Source organism: Anas acuta, chromosome 5, assembly GCF_963932015.1.
Source record: "Anas acuta chromosome 5, bAnaAcu1.1, whole genome shotgun sequence".
NCBI classification, from domain to species: Eukaryota; Metazoa; Chordata; class Aves; order Anseriformes; family Anatidae; genus Anas; species Anas acuta.
The window spans coordinates 1906916-1920662 of record NC_088983.1 but is presented as its reverse complement, the minus strand read 5'-3'; the positions used below and the strand labels follow the sequence as shown (position 1 = coordinate 1920662).

Below are 13747 nucleotides of genomic sequence, written 5' to 3'. Positions count from 1 at the left end.
TGTGTTTCACTGCGGGACCTGAGCCTCCACGCACGGCTGTGTGCGGAAGGCAGCTGTGGTTGTAGTGGGCTGGTGTGGGCACTTTGGTGGCTCTGACATTGAAAAACTCTCTTTAAAAAGCCTTCACGTTACAAGTAATAATCGTCAGAGTAAAAGAATTTGTAATTGCTGTAAAAGACATTTAAGAAAACTCAAAGAAATGCGTGTTCACCATTTGTGGTTTCAAGCAAGTGCTTCAGATTGGATTTTATGGTTGCCAAGATAACCCATCAGCTGTTTCGAAGGTGCTTTCCAATGTGCCCTTATCTTTCATGAATATGATTTTAGAAAAAAAAAAAAAAATGTGTTCAGTGTAAGAGTACAGCAGGCTCTTCTGGTGAGCTCTGTTTGTTAACGGGGAATTTTTCTGCAGCCGTTTCAGCTGTGTCACTGAGGGTGGCTTGAGTTGTTCTCCACATCTCCGCTCGTGGCATTTACTTTGCGTGGTGTTTCCATCAAAAGTAATCAACTATTTCTAAGACAGGGTGATGAAGACAAGATTACAGTCTCAGGGCTCTCGGATGAAGTGTTAGATTGTAAGTGTGAGCTGTTCAGTTTTCCAGAGAGGTTCCCCAGGACCTCCAAGTGAAGCCCTGGCTGCCGTGCGCACGGTTCCCAGGTCAGCGATGAGATCTAGACTCTGCTCTTTTTTCCAAACTGCAGACTTCAAGTAACAATCTTTTTTGGTGCTTGCTCAGATCAGGTGGACCAAAACAGCAGGAAGTGCCTCTGACAGATTTCAAGACTCGAGTGTCTTCAATGAAACCCTGAGGATAGCCAACATCCAGCGACACCAAGGAGGCCGCTACTACTGCAAGGCCGAGAACGGCTTGGGCTCACCGGCCATAAAGTCCATACGGGTGGACGTGTACTGTAAGTAAACCTCTTGGGACCTTCTTACCATGCTCTCTTAGAAAGAAGTGACTAGTTTTTCTGAAGTCTGGTCTAGAAACCAGAGCACTTCAGGGCAGATCCTGCAGCTTTTATGGTCAGAAGTCTGGTGGCTGCTCCCACTGAAGTCAGATGGGGCTGCTCTTGTATATCTTAACAATAAATAAATAAATACATTACAATACTATGGCAAGAAAGAGGAAACTCAGGTCTAACTCGGTCTGCCTCTATATCAGAGGAAGATTTGTCAGCATCATGAATGGGGTGAAGATCTAGCACATAGCGCAGCCCTTAATCTCGTGCATGTTGGCTGCCCTTGCTGTCAAAACTGGTAAGCTCAAACACAGATGCTGTTTTGCTTTGCTTTAATTGGTCACTAGGGCTGATAGAAAAAGAGGAAACAAATGAAAAGTTCATACTGCAATGAAAGCATCCCATGTGCTTGCACAAAAGAAAATAAAACCGAAAAAAAATGCCTGTCTGACCTGAACAAACTCCAGGGTCAGACGAGGCACGGCTCCAGTTCATAGTCAGACAGTTTTTCACTGTGGGTTTAATGGTAAACTTCACATTTAACTCTAATTATGTGATTGGATTCAGCTGTGTGAAAGTGAAGAGATCTGAAAGCCCTCATGCAGCTGTGGTTTTGTTCACACTTCAAATTAAGAAAAACAGTTAAAATTCTGCCTGAAACACTTCAAGGTGGAAAATCTTTGCAATATACGTTTGAAGAGTCTCATATAAAGAAACACGTTCACATGCATGTACGTATTTAAACTGATTCTTTCAAAAAGAAGCTTGTCCTGTGACTAGATAAGCATTGGGCTTTTGTTTTCCCCAAAATACCCTCTCTCTGTTGGATGAACTTCAAGATGTTTGCTACTTCAGAGACCCACGTGGTGGTGATTTCTGTGGTTCAGTTTTGGGATTGTGGAGAAAGGCAATTGGGGGATTTTCTTGCCTTGCAGAAATTGTCAGGATGCTCCCTGAGCCTCATGATTTGCTTAACTAGCTATAACTCATACCAGTGCCAAATTTCTACATCTTTTATAAACAATAACAAAATTAGTAACTGCTCGTTAGCTTGTTGAAGTCCAATAAATACACAGACAGACCTTGCTGACTGCATGCAAGCACAGCAGGCCGAGCAGGTGCAGCACTTGGTACTGGTAATGGGGCTGACCTGGGGCATGCAGTGTGGATGAGGAGGGGTTCAGGGCCTGTTGGGGTGCTTCGTGGTCCCACCACTCCTGCTGACCCCATCTTCAGGCTTCCTGGTGAGCCGCCACCTCCTCCAGGCACGCAGGGCTGCTAAAAGTGTTCTGTAGGTCAGCCACTTGTATCTGTTTGATTAAAATCCACAAGAACAAAGATTAAGTCTCTTCTGGATGGTGTTTAAGCACCTCTCTCATGTTCCAATACCCGTGTGTTAGGTTGTCCTTCATCCTTAATTTTAGGTGTGGCTGTGGCAAGAAGTGAGGTCTGAAGGCTGGGGTGCTGTGTGATCTGAACACCAAGGGTTTAGAAAGGTTGTTTGGAAATCCTGTTTTTTCTAGCCTTAGGTTGAGACTTCCTTCTGGTAGGCATCTTTTTGCTCCCATTGTGTGTTGTTTAGCTATTCGTCTGTGTTCTTGGGTCTGCTGTCTGGGATTTATGATGTTTTTGTTGTTTTGTTTTGTTTTGAACATCATATGCTGCTTCTTAATGCACCTCAAATACAGATGTATTTCTGGAACACAACAGGCTTCGGGTTCCAGCTGTGATTAAATCCTAGGTGATTTCCCATCATATGCAGGCTGCTATTTCACCGGGTATTGTCATCTGTTAATGGTCAGATATTCGTAGGCAGGCATCGCTGGTGCAGTAAGCTCAAGGTACCGGTGTAGATTGGATCTAGCTGTGAAGAAGATAGGAGAGAAAACCCCATACACCACAGAATTCAGGCAAGTTAAAGCTCATAAGAAATCCAAGCATTGGAAACTGAAATTTCCAAATAGCTTAGAATAATCTTGCTTTATCAGTGGATATTTTGTTTTGATTTTCTATTCATTTAAATACCCGCAGGAGGGAGCCGAGGGGCCGAAGCCCTGGCACAGGCTGCCTGGAGGGGCTGGGGGCTCCTCGGGGACATCTCCAGCAGCCGCCTGGCCGTGGGGCTGGGCACCCTGCTCGGGGGATTGCTGGGGTTGGGGGGCACAGGGGCACCCAGAGGTGCTCCAGCCCCAGCTGTGCGCTAATTGTGCAATGCTCTGTAGACCGTATGCTGTGTCAGGGGCTCTCAACATGTCTGTTGGGTGTGGGTGCGTTTTCTTGAATAATTGCCCATGAGAAGCTTTGCGTAGAGACCCCCAAATGAACCAGAAAGGTTCAGAGTACTCAGTTATTGTTTTATATCAACATGTCTTTTATTTTGGTGTTAATGAATGTTTAGCAGGGTTATGTAGAGAAAGGCGATTTTCTTCGTGGATTTAGGTAACTTTCAAAAACAGAACTTTAAAACAAGGCTATACTTTTTGAACACAAAACTTTATCAATGGAGCAAGAAAAAAAAGCTTTTAATTTTGTGATAAAATCACAAAATCTCTTTAAGAAAAAAAAAGTTTATTTTTTAAAAAATATACGGATGAAAAATCACCATAAAGAGAGTAAAACATATTGTAGTTGTATTCTACATTAGTTTTGGATCCAAGAGCACTTTTGAGGAGCTAATTTAAGCCTTCAGCCTCTAATTTAGGATTTGAAAAGGCACTATATTTGTATAGCTTGGAAATGAATTGTGGAAAAAAAATCCACAAAAAAGTCTTTGCCTCCTCATTCATCTCCAGTCCTGGTACGCTGGCTGGATGGCAAATTGTAATATCCACACTGGGTTGGAAAATATCATTCTCCAGTAATTTCCTGGGTTTCATTTTCCCGTTAGCTCTGGCATTCATCAACACTGGTAACCCCGCTTGCTGCCGCTGCAATGATTTGTTGTACAGATAGAAATGGTGGCGAAGCCTGGGCTTGGTCAGTGTGAGGGGAGAGGGGAAGGTTGCTTTATTTTTATGGACTTCTTGCAATCTTAAAAATACTTTTAGGTTTGTTTTTACAGGAAGGCTCCAGCAGAAGCCTGCCAGATGCTTTGCACAGATCTGCAAGTGTCGGGTGGTGGTGTATTTTGGGTCTTACCCATGATGTGCCTGGGAACTGCAAGAGGGAACCACGTCCTGTGAACACCTCTGTTCCTTTCTGTTCCTGGTGCTTGTTTCTATTTGGGACCATCCACAAATAGTGGTTACCAGGTCTCTGCTCACACACTGCACCGCAGGACCCAGAAGGAGAGGTCTATTTGGTGTTTGGAAGTAAATAATTTGTCTTCATAGCTGTATCTTATTCCTTAATCTCTTAAAGTACAATTGAGGCACATTGGGTACTTGGTGTTGTTTTGGGGGACCCCATAATTCTGATTTACCGTTTTCTAAAAAACTACCCAGCTATGACTTCGAATTATATGCTGCTTGAGGACATTTTTTATTGCTGCTAGGCATTAAAAAACAAGAAACAACCCCCCTGACATCTGATAACTACATTCCTGGGTAAGGATCAGAGGTAAGGAGTTAAACTAAACACATGCAGTCACTCTGAAAACGGCTAGGGGTATAATTCCTCTGCTGGACTAAGGGAGAACTGCTTGGTGAAGAATGAGTAGTTCCTGTTGTTTACAGCCAAGCAGGTAATTGTGGGCTGGTTTTACTTGGTTCTCATCAGACATGCCTGCTAGATTGCTATATCTCAGAGAGCTCAAGGAATGCCCTACAGAGGCACCGTTCCCATCGTGGTGCATTCAGTCATGACACCGCTCCTAGTGACGTACCAAGGAAAGGGAGGAATTTTTTTGGCACTGCTGCAGGTGAAGGTGCTGGCACTGTGCTTACAGCATTTATAGCTACCAAGGGTAACGCTAAACAAGGCTGTGATCTCTTCTGCTCATTTAATGTACACAGATCTAAGTCAAACCTTCAAAACAAGGCAGTCCTGTTTGGTCTGCTGTAAAAGTATTTCGATGTTTCAAGGTGTAAGGAAAATAATGATGAATGCGTGTTGCCAAAGTTCTCGTCTCATCTGCTGCTCTTGGAAACAGAGGAGCCCCTGGCTGTTCCTGGGCAGGCACCGAGCTTCCTTTGAACACTTTCCAGCTCCTCATCAACTTGGTTTTCTTACTAGTTTCTTCTAGAAAGATCTTTCTGCTTTCTAGGCGGGGTGGGACTGGTAAATAGAAGAGTAACAGTCTCTTTCTTAGAAGACAACTTTCTATCCTTACTTTATCTATCGAAGAAAAGAACATTTTGCTCTTCTGGCTTTGGCTGAAGATCTCTTTTCTTGCTTCAGGTTGAGATAAAGGCACCTGCTCACCTCTGCAGGATATTCTCAGGAGGAAGGTTTCCATTCCTGCTTAGCCACCAGGAGAAGAAACTGCCGCAGACATCCAAGCTGTATTCATCCTAGGCTTGAACTCTTTTTCTTCTTCTTTTTCTGGAAGTATCCCTTTAAAGTGTATCTTATCTTTCCCCTTTGAAGAAAAAGCTTTTGTACTTGACTCCTAGGAACATTTTTGCTTGAGTTTTGGAGGACACTTTCCCCTTTTATAAGGAAGGAAGCTTACTGTATAAATTAAGTCTTTTGATTTAAAGAAGCAGAGCACTATCAAGGCTTTTATGCTTGTTCCTGAAGGACAATTCACCAGATTTTTAACAAAAAAAAGTGTGCTAATTGTTTCATTGAAAATGTTTTTTTTTTTTTTTTTTTTTAAACCCTCTTACTTCACAGATCCTTGGACACAAGGCCAGGCTGCACAACCTGAGTAAAAGAAATTGAAGAGAATTTTAATTTATGTTAAAAGTTTTCTGAAATGAATTCGGAAGTCAGGAGGAAGAATGTGTATCAAACAGATTTAGTGCACAGATACAATGGGGTTTTATTGTGCAGTATATGAGAGATACACTGCCAGTACAGATTGCTTGTTGAGGGAGATCTGCAGTTCCAGGATCAAGAGGTTGATCTGGGGCTTTAGGAGGAACAACCCTTACTTTTGTTCACAGATCCACATAAACCTGTGCTGCAGCTCTGTTCCAGGACCCATCCCTTTACACCGGCTGAGTTAAATACGTGTTGGTGTGCGTGTAAACTCTCACTGTGCTTAATGCATGGGGAGGTCATAGGTATCTTGGGTCTCTGCTTACCATCTGCGAGGTTTCCCCAGCTATTTCACTTCCCAGTTCAAATCTCGCATTCCAGTTTTTTATGGTTTGCTGATGTGGCTTCTGCTTCTCAGATGGTTCTCAGGGTGTGTGGCCGCAGCAGTTGCTTTGGCTGCCCATCATCTCCATTGCCCCAAGGAAGTTTTTATTGTAGACAAGTTCAGCATCTGCCCTAGGCTACCCGTGTCATCAGACAGCCTCAAGACTTGTTAGCAAGGCTCGGGGGTGCTCAGGATCATCTCCTAAACTTGTGATGGCAGCGAGGAAAAGATCAAGGCAAGATCAAGCTTTGGACTCAACACCAGGCCCAGTCTTCATGCCCTTATATTGATAGGGATCATCTTCGTCTGAAGAGCACTGCTTTCAGAGGTGCATTTCCTTGCACCAGTGCTTGTCTGAGCCCAGAGGTTTTGTCCAACGCAGCTCCTGTGGCTGCAGCCGTCCCCCAGGGGTTTTGCTGCAGCCCCGCAGTTGGAGTGGTACCTGGTGGGCTGCAGGACTGACTGAGACACGTTCACTGCTGACGGATTATTTTAGCAGACAGGGAGCATCACAGCTTCACTGGCTTGGGACGACACAAAACGCTGCTGATAATGTGTGTTAAATGACACAAATATCAAACTGCTGATCTCCAGCATTGGAGTGTCCCCGAGCAGTGTGTGCCACCACAGGGCTGTGTGAGAAGCGTTATCCAGAGGGAGCACGGGGCTCTAATTCAGAGCTCATGGTTTCCCTTCCCAGCCTGGAAGGAGGTATTTCAGGGAAATGCTGAGCTCTGTTAGAGGGATTTAGCTGCATCTCTCTGTCTCTGGCATTAACGTTAATGGCAGTCATATTGCTCGGCCCCACACACAGCAGTCCAGGTTCACCCCTAATTTCCTGCCCACGGCACAAATCTTGTTGTTAGCATGGAGAATCCAATTTGATGTCGATAATTATTTCACTCCTAACAATTTCTTTGCTGGGCCACTGCAGAAGTGCTCTGCATCGTGCCCTGGCAGGTCACTACCACAGCCTTTGGATGTGCCTGACGGAAAGCCTTAGCTTTGCTTTATTTCTTCCTTAATGGCACAGAGACACACGCAGCCAGGATGATATGCTTAGTTATGTAGAGCAAAACAGTCCAATTTATTCTGGTAAGGTCGTCTGCAGTGCTGTAGGAGTCAGAGGGGCGGGTGTGATGAAGGTAACCGAGGTGAGGGAGGTTACGAGAAGCTAATGAAGACGCAGGGCTGGGAACGGGGAAGGGACTTAACCGAAACTGCCAGCTGCTCCTCACACCGCCCCTTGTGCTCCGTCCTTCTCAGCATTCCCTGTTCACCATGGTCCTAGGAAGCCAGAGAAACCGGATTTAAATTTGGTGAGACGAGGAGGAGGCGATGCTTTCTGCTGGAGAGCTATTTTTGTTCTGGATCAGATAATGATGTACCCTTACTGAATTACAAGGAGGCTGCCCTTCGATTCCCTCTTGCTACAGTGCTAGTATGTGGCCAAGTCCAGTGGGCACCAGGAAGGAAAGCAAGTGGGGAAACTTCTATAGGAAAATATCCAGAAGTGAGCTCTTTTATAGGGATTCTGCTGAAGCAATTCCTGCATCACTTCACGGGGGGGATTTGCAGCAAAACCTGTTGTGTGCATGCAGTGTCATTGGTGGTAAAAGCGAGTGTTGAAGGTGGTGCTTTCTGGTGAGCCTTACAGTATGCCCTTAGATAATTGCCGTGTTTGTCTTTCGGCATCCCATGCCTTCCAGTTTCCATCGTATGAGAGTGCTAAAGAAATCGCTTTCAAAACCTGAGGCACTCCGCTTTCTCCATCCTAAATAACCCCCAGATTGTAAGTTATAGGCACTGGCAGCATCCTGTTCTCAGATCTGCATGTAGTTGTTGCTGCTAGGATCCCTTTTAATGTGCAGAAATGTGCTTTTAATGTGCAGAAAACTCACGTAGGGAGAAGAGACCATGCTTCCAGTAAAACACTAATAGATACATTGCTGTAAAACAATCATAGGCACAGCTCTCCAAGACTTCGCAGAAAATCTGCAGTTGCCTGGGCTGTTTAGGGGGCTTTCAAACGTGGTCTCCTGCGCCTGCTCAGGGTTCCCTGTTGCTGCACAGCACACGGACGGCTCCTGATGGGCTCTGCAGTGGGAACGCTGCCCCCGAGGCTTGGCTGGCACCTTCAGCCCACGCGTTTGTGGAGCATCTCGTCTGCACTTCCCTCTGCAGATGTTTATATCAGTCTCCTGGTCACAGCAATTAAGATAAAATTCGGGGAATGAAAATATAATTCGGCTGCTTCATTAGTTTCTTTGCTGCCTCTCTGACTTGTGTTTGCCTTGTTCTGGCTGCAATGAATCATGTGTTCGTATTGCAGTGACATTTTTAATTTCCATCTCTGGTATCTGGCGATATTCACTGATATGTTATTTGATCTTCCTTTCTGTCCTTTCATTTATTAGAAGCCCAGTGACATGCTTAAATCCTCATACACATGGTTGGAGGAGAGATCAGAAATAATGAATGCATTATTTTTTTTAAAAGAGGAAAATTAATATAAGGCAATAACATCAGCTTTGTCGTATAAGGAAAGCAAATATATTCATCTTTCATCACTTTTTTTGTACAATAAAATAAAAGAAGACACTTGGAAATGAGATATCATACAAATGGAAAGCATTTAAAAGCTTTCCGATATTGATAATCGTAATCTTTCAACATGACAGAAATATAAATGTAATCTGGGGGGTTTTGCTTATGCCCAGTCTGAGGTCAGATTTGCTGCTGTGATGCTGGGGGCTCTGGGAGGGCGGCGGGAGAGGGGCAGTATGTGGATTTTGGAGCTGTGGACATGTTTGGAAAGTGAGAGCAACTTCGCTGTGGAGCAAGGCAAGGAGTTTTGAAACACTCGTGCTCTAACAGACAAAAAGGCATCGTGCATGGTGCTCGGGCTCCCTGAACCTGCTGCAGTGGATGCTCACCAACACCACGGGTACCTGTGCGAGCTGACCCACACACAGCTGTAATGGGAGCACAGCGAGAGAGTGGTGGAGGAGGAAATCACTGACACCCAGTGCTGTTGAAGGATTTTATACATATATATATTTATTTATTTATTTAATCATCCCCTTGGTGCAGAGTCCCTCCTGCAGTGCCAGGGGGTGGCTGAGGACTCAAGCCCCTTTCTGAGGACTTCTGCAGTGGCTGTAGCAGCAGAGCGGTGCCAGCAGTCTTTCAGCACAAACCCCAGGGCAGAGCAAAGCGCAGCAGCACGGAGAGATTTGTCAGCTCGCCAGGACTGTGGCTAACGTCACGTAAGAGCTCAGCACCTCCCAGTTTAACTGGTGAGTAGTTAATTCATTTGGTACAGCAGCATCAACTGCCGACAGGGAGATGGCGAGCTGAGGAGTCTCGTGTGGCTGTGTCATTTGTGTCCTCGTGCATGGGACCAGCCCATGGATCTCCTCACCACCACCTCTCCCAGTGCTTCTGTCCGCTGGTCCACGCTGGATATTGGCATCTCAGGGAAATCAAGGCTTTCCCTAAAACAAATTTGAACTGGGGAAGATTTCTTCTCGCTGTCGTTACTTTGGCCATTGCTTGTGCCTGCGTCTTCCACTCCCCTGGGAGAATCTGCCTGTCCCTCTCGATCTTGCTCATGAATCCTTGCTGGACGGTTGGATACAGAGGAGAGCTGCCTAATTATCGCCTGAGGAGGTACAAGATTGCAGTGGAGGATGCATCTGGGAGGCTGAAGGGCAGATGATGATATCTCACAAATAGATCAGAGGCTGCTTAGCGGTACTTGCCTGAAATTAGTTTCCTGCTATGTGTGTGCACATTACCCATGAGGGTAAGGAAAAGCACCCAGGCAAGGGTGGGAGTGTTGCAGAATTTCCGTGAGAAATGAAATATCCGTGAGCTACCCTTTATTATCCAAAAAGCAGTTTGCCTAAGGCATACAAGCAGAAATGCCTTTTGTAAAGATTTGTCTTTTTTTTTTTTTTTCTTTTTGTAATTTTAATGCACATGTAGACCTTAAGAAGTTTTCTGTAACTTTTTATTCCTTGTTTTTATTTTATTTATTTTTTCAAAAAGAACATGCCTGAAGATTGTACTTTTTGTTGCACAGGACCTGGTTCATTCTGCTTTCTGTATAGCTGTCACCCGTGCGGGTATAGAGGTTTCTGCTTCCCCTGGCAGGCAATATGTTGTGTTCTCCAGTAATATGCTGTTGCTTGTTTCAATTGAGGTCTCGCTCCCTGGCGTGGGAGAGCAGGCTGGGCTCCCTGCTGCGGGGTTCGGCTCTTGTGGAGTCGTTGTGAAACACAACCTGGAATATATTTACACGGGAGCCAGGAGAGCTGACCCAAAGCGGACTGCCGCTGGGGTCTCGGAGGCCATCCCTGGTGGTGGCAGCTCAGCCTGCTTGAGGTGCTGCTGGTAGAAATCACATCTGAACCTTTCCTGCTCAGCCTAGCAGTGAAAGGTGTTTTCCTGATGGATCCAAGAGGCAAGAAGCTGACAGTAAGCATGTTTAGGAAGGCTGAGCAAAGCACAGCGTGGTGTCCGTGGACGTTATTGACCGTAGTGGGCTACGGCGGCAGCAAGGAGAAGTAAGGAAGGACGTAGCTGTGTATTGTGGAACAAGGGAGGCAGCTGTGCCATAAAATATTAATGCAAATGTGGAGCACTTACAGTAATTTCAATACCTTTTTACACCCCCAGCAGTCACACTATTCAGACTGAATTAAATAGCTTTGCAGTGACTGTTAAATGTTATCAGCTCCTTACTGGCTTGTGTGCGTTTTTATTTTCTACTATGAAAATCTTTGTACAAGCAAAAGAAAAAAAGAAAAAAGCAAGCCTGATGTTGTTCGTGCTGATGAAAGGTTGTATTTAGTGCTTGTAAAATGCCAACAAAATACTTGCATGTTCAGAATTGAGCCAGAATGATAAAATGCTTTGCGTGCTTCATGCACTGCAAAATTCCTGGTTTGTGGCACACTTCTGATCAAACCCTTTATGGTAATTTTTTTAAACATACATAATTGTGAACATTTAATTTTTTCAGCTGTGTGGAAACCCCTGCTTTGCCCAGCCATGCAGTTTAACCTCTTGTTGCTCCTTTCACGCTTTGCCAGGCTCTGCACAATGTCCTGTTGCAACTCACTGCTCATAACAAACACTTCTGGCTTTAAAACTTGGTGGGAACCTGAAGGGCCAGGAAACAGCCCCAAGGCACAGCCTGAAAGCTGGCTGCTGCCCCAGGCACTGCGTCCCTTTGGGGTGTGTTTGAATGGAGTCCCAGACAGAAAAGGAGGGAGATGTTTTGCCCCACGTGGTTCCATTCTCCTTCTCCGAGTTCGTGCTCGTTTTTCTAAAAGCATTTCACTTCAGGGTGCTTGATAGAAAGTTGTTCCAAGTGTGCTAAGACCACATTATTCAGAATAAGGGCATCATTTAGATGGTTTTTTTTTTTGTCCATTTCTGTAATGCAAATCGTGTACATATCTTCTGTTCCGTGTTTGAAACAGGCAACTGAAAACGCAGCCCCCAACTGAGGTAGGTGGATATGGAGATTCCCCATCGGGTGCTAATGTGGGAGCTGCCTGGATGCTCCTGAGTGCTGGATCTTACTGTGAACACGTAATGCTGGCTCAGGGAGGTGGCACAGCATGGTTGGGCACTTCACAGAGGGCTGTTTGCGTGTGGTTCTCACTGCCCTGTCCAGCCATTTCGGATCCTGTTGAGGGTGGAGGCGTGTGTCTGTGTGCTGCTGTGCAGGGAACACAGAGCTGGTTAGTAGGGATGGAGGGAAAATGGTCCTGGAGGGGAGGAGCTCCCCAGAATTTCTGAGATGGGAAAGCAGATGAGTACTATAGCCCAAGAACAAAGGTGGTGCATTCCCTGTAAGCCCCCGGGTCTGTGTGTGTGATTTTCTGGATTCGTAACATTTCCAGGAGGGCTCAGTTTGCAGGAGTGCCCTGGAGCCACGCAGAGGAGCAGAGCAGTGGGATTTGGCTGACAAGCCAGGCTCCAGGAAGGAAAGAAGAGGGAAGCAGCGGAGAGAAGCATTTCAGCAGGCTCTTGGAGTGCAGCCTCATTATTTCCTTTCATTGCCACAGCGAGCTGTGTTTTGGTGCTAATTGCAGCCCCATCAGCTGCGAAGACCACCGCGAGGCTTCAAGGTCCCGCTCCACCTGCCGTGCCTGGCAGCTCCGCTCATGGTCACCTTTTAGAGGCCAGGGGCTGGGCTTCGTCACAGCCCAATTTCCCGCTTCCCTTGTTTAAAAATCATTTAAAATGCAGCTGCTATTTTAAGCCTTGGCAGCCTGCTGATGGCCTGATCTAAAATGATGTTGGTTTGCCTAATAGCTTGGGATTTTTATGCAGTAGGTGTTGGGACTGCAGTGTCCCTAATAGCATATTTTAGAGTTCTGATGGATTTTTAAATAGCTTTTCCAGCATTAAGGCAGGCTTTCCTGTAATCTGCATTTTCCAGTAAAATAGGAGCCTGGTTACCTACTGATCTGTAGTTTTCAGGATATCTATTCATGCCCCTTCTTTCTCACTCTACCCTATTTTTTGCCTTCATTAGTCCATCAGGCTCCACTGCAGCCTGCACTGACAGAGACCCATGTCAAAGTAAGCTTTGCTTAGAAAAAAAATATCTTTACTTAACCCTCTCTTTGAAATAAGGGAGAGTAAGGCCAGAGAGCACCTATAGGTAAGCAAATGTCCCCAGGTATTAAGTGCTTTGTGGCTTGCTCACAGGATTTGGGGGGATGCCCTTTTTTCCCCAGATCATTTCCAGTTCAGGCACACAAGTGTCAAGTAGGCCACCAGGGTAAAATGTATAGGAAATTCTATTACATGCAGGTTTCCAGAACAAAATCCATTGCTGTTCACATTTCCTTTCCTTTCGTAGAAATATTCACATTGCCTGTGTTTACTGGAAATCGGAACCTGTGCTCCTTGATGCCCTAGTACTGTGAGCTGGGCAGGGCCACCACCCAGAACTTGTTCCTGATGGGAAGTAAGAGCATGTGTTGTGTCCACATCTAATCTGTTCTGTTTTATCTTGCTCCAGTGTGCTGGAGGCACTTCTCATAAATTAAACTGACGGTGATTAGGGAAAAACTGTAACTGCGTAACCAAAATGTGAACAGCTGATCTCAGATGGCTTCTCACTGCCTCTTGTGGTGGCCTGGATACTGCTTCCCACCCCTGAGTGCTGCCTTTCAGTGCGTTTCCATACTGTGAGGCCTTCTTTGACCATTTGTTTTTTGCAAGTCTGTAGGTGCACGTATGGTTTGGTTTGTAAAACCCTAACAAAAGTCCTGTATTGCTTCTGTGCCGGTGGGGCTCTGGGAGGCGTGCGGGAGTCTCAGCTGCAGGGCAGCTGGAAAAGCTGTCTGAAACCAGAGCCAGGGCAGCCCGGGATTACCCAGCAGGATTCTGACACAGTGACCCACGATGACAATATCATCAATTGAAAGCAGGTATGACCCCTTATATGAGCTCTGGAGAGAGGTCTCCAGCAAACGGGGGTAGGAGGAGCTGGTTCCTACGGCCCCG

The 13747-nt window shown here is 45.7% G+C and overlaps 1 protein-coding gene across 4 annotated transcripts in view; it reads left to right on the top strand.

Annotated features, from left to right (window-relative positions):
* MDGA2 (MAM domain containing glycosylphosphatidylinositol anchor 2) overlaps nt 1–13747 on the top strand; it is a 324213-nt gene that overhangs the window by 126132 nt on the left and 184334 nt on the right. For 3 of the 4 annotated variants that reach the window (XM_068682207.1, XM_068682208.1, XM_068682209.1), the window contains exon 3: nt 738–912. The exons of the other annotated variant lie outside the window; for it this stretch is intronic. In XM_068682207.1, coding sequence (XP_068538308.1) covers nt 738–912 — 175 coding nt within the window. The remainder of the gene's footprint in view (nt 1–737; nt 913–13747) is intronic. 4 annotated transcript variants of the gene reach the window in all.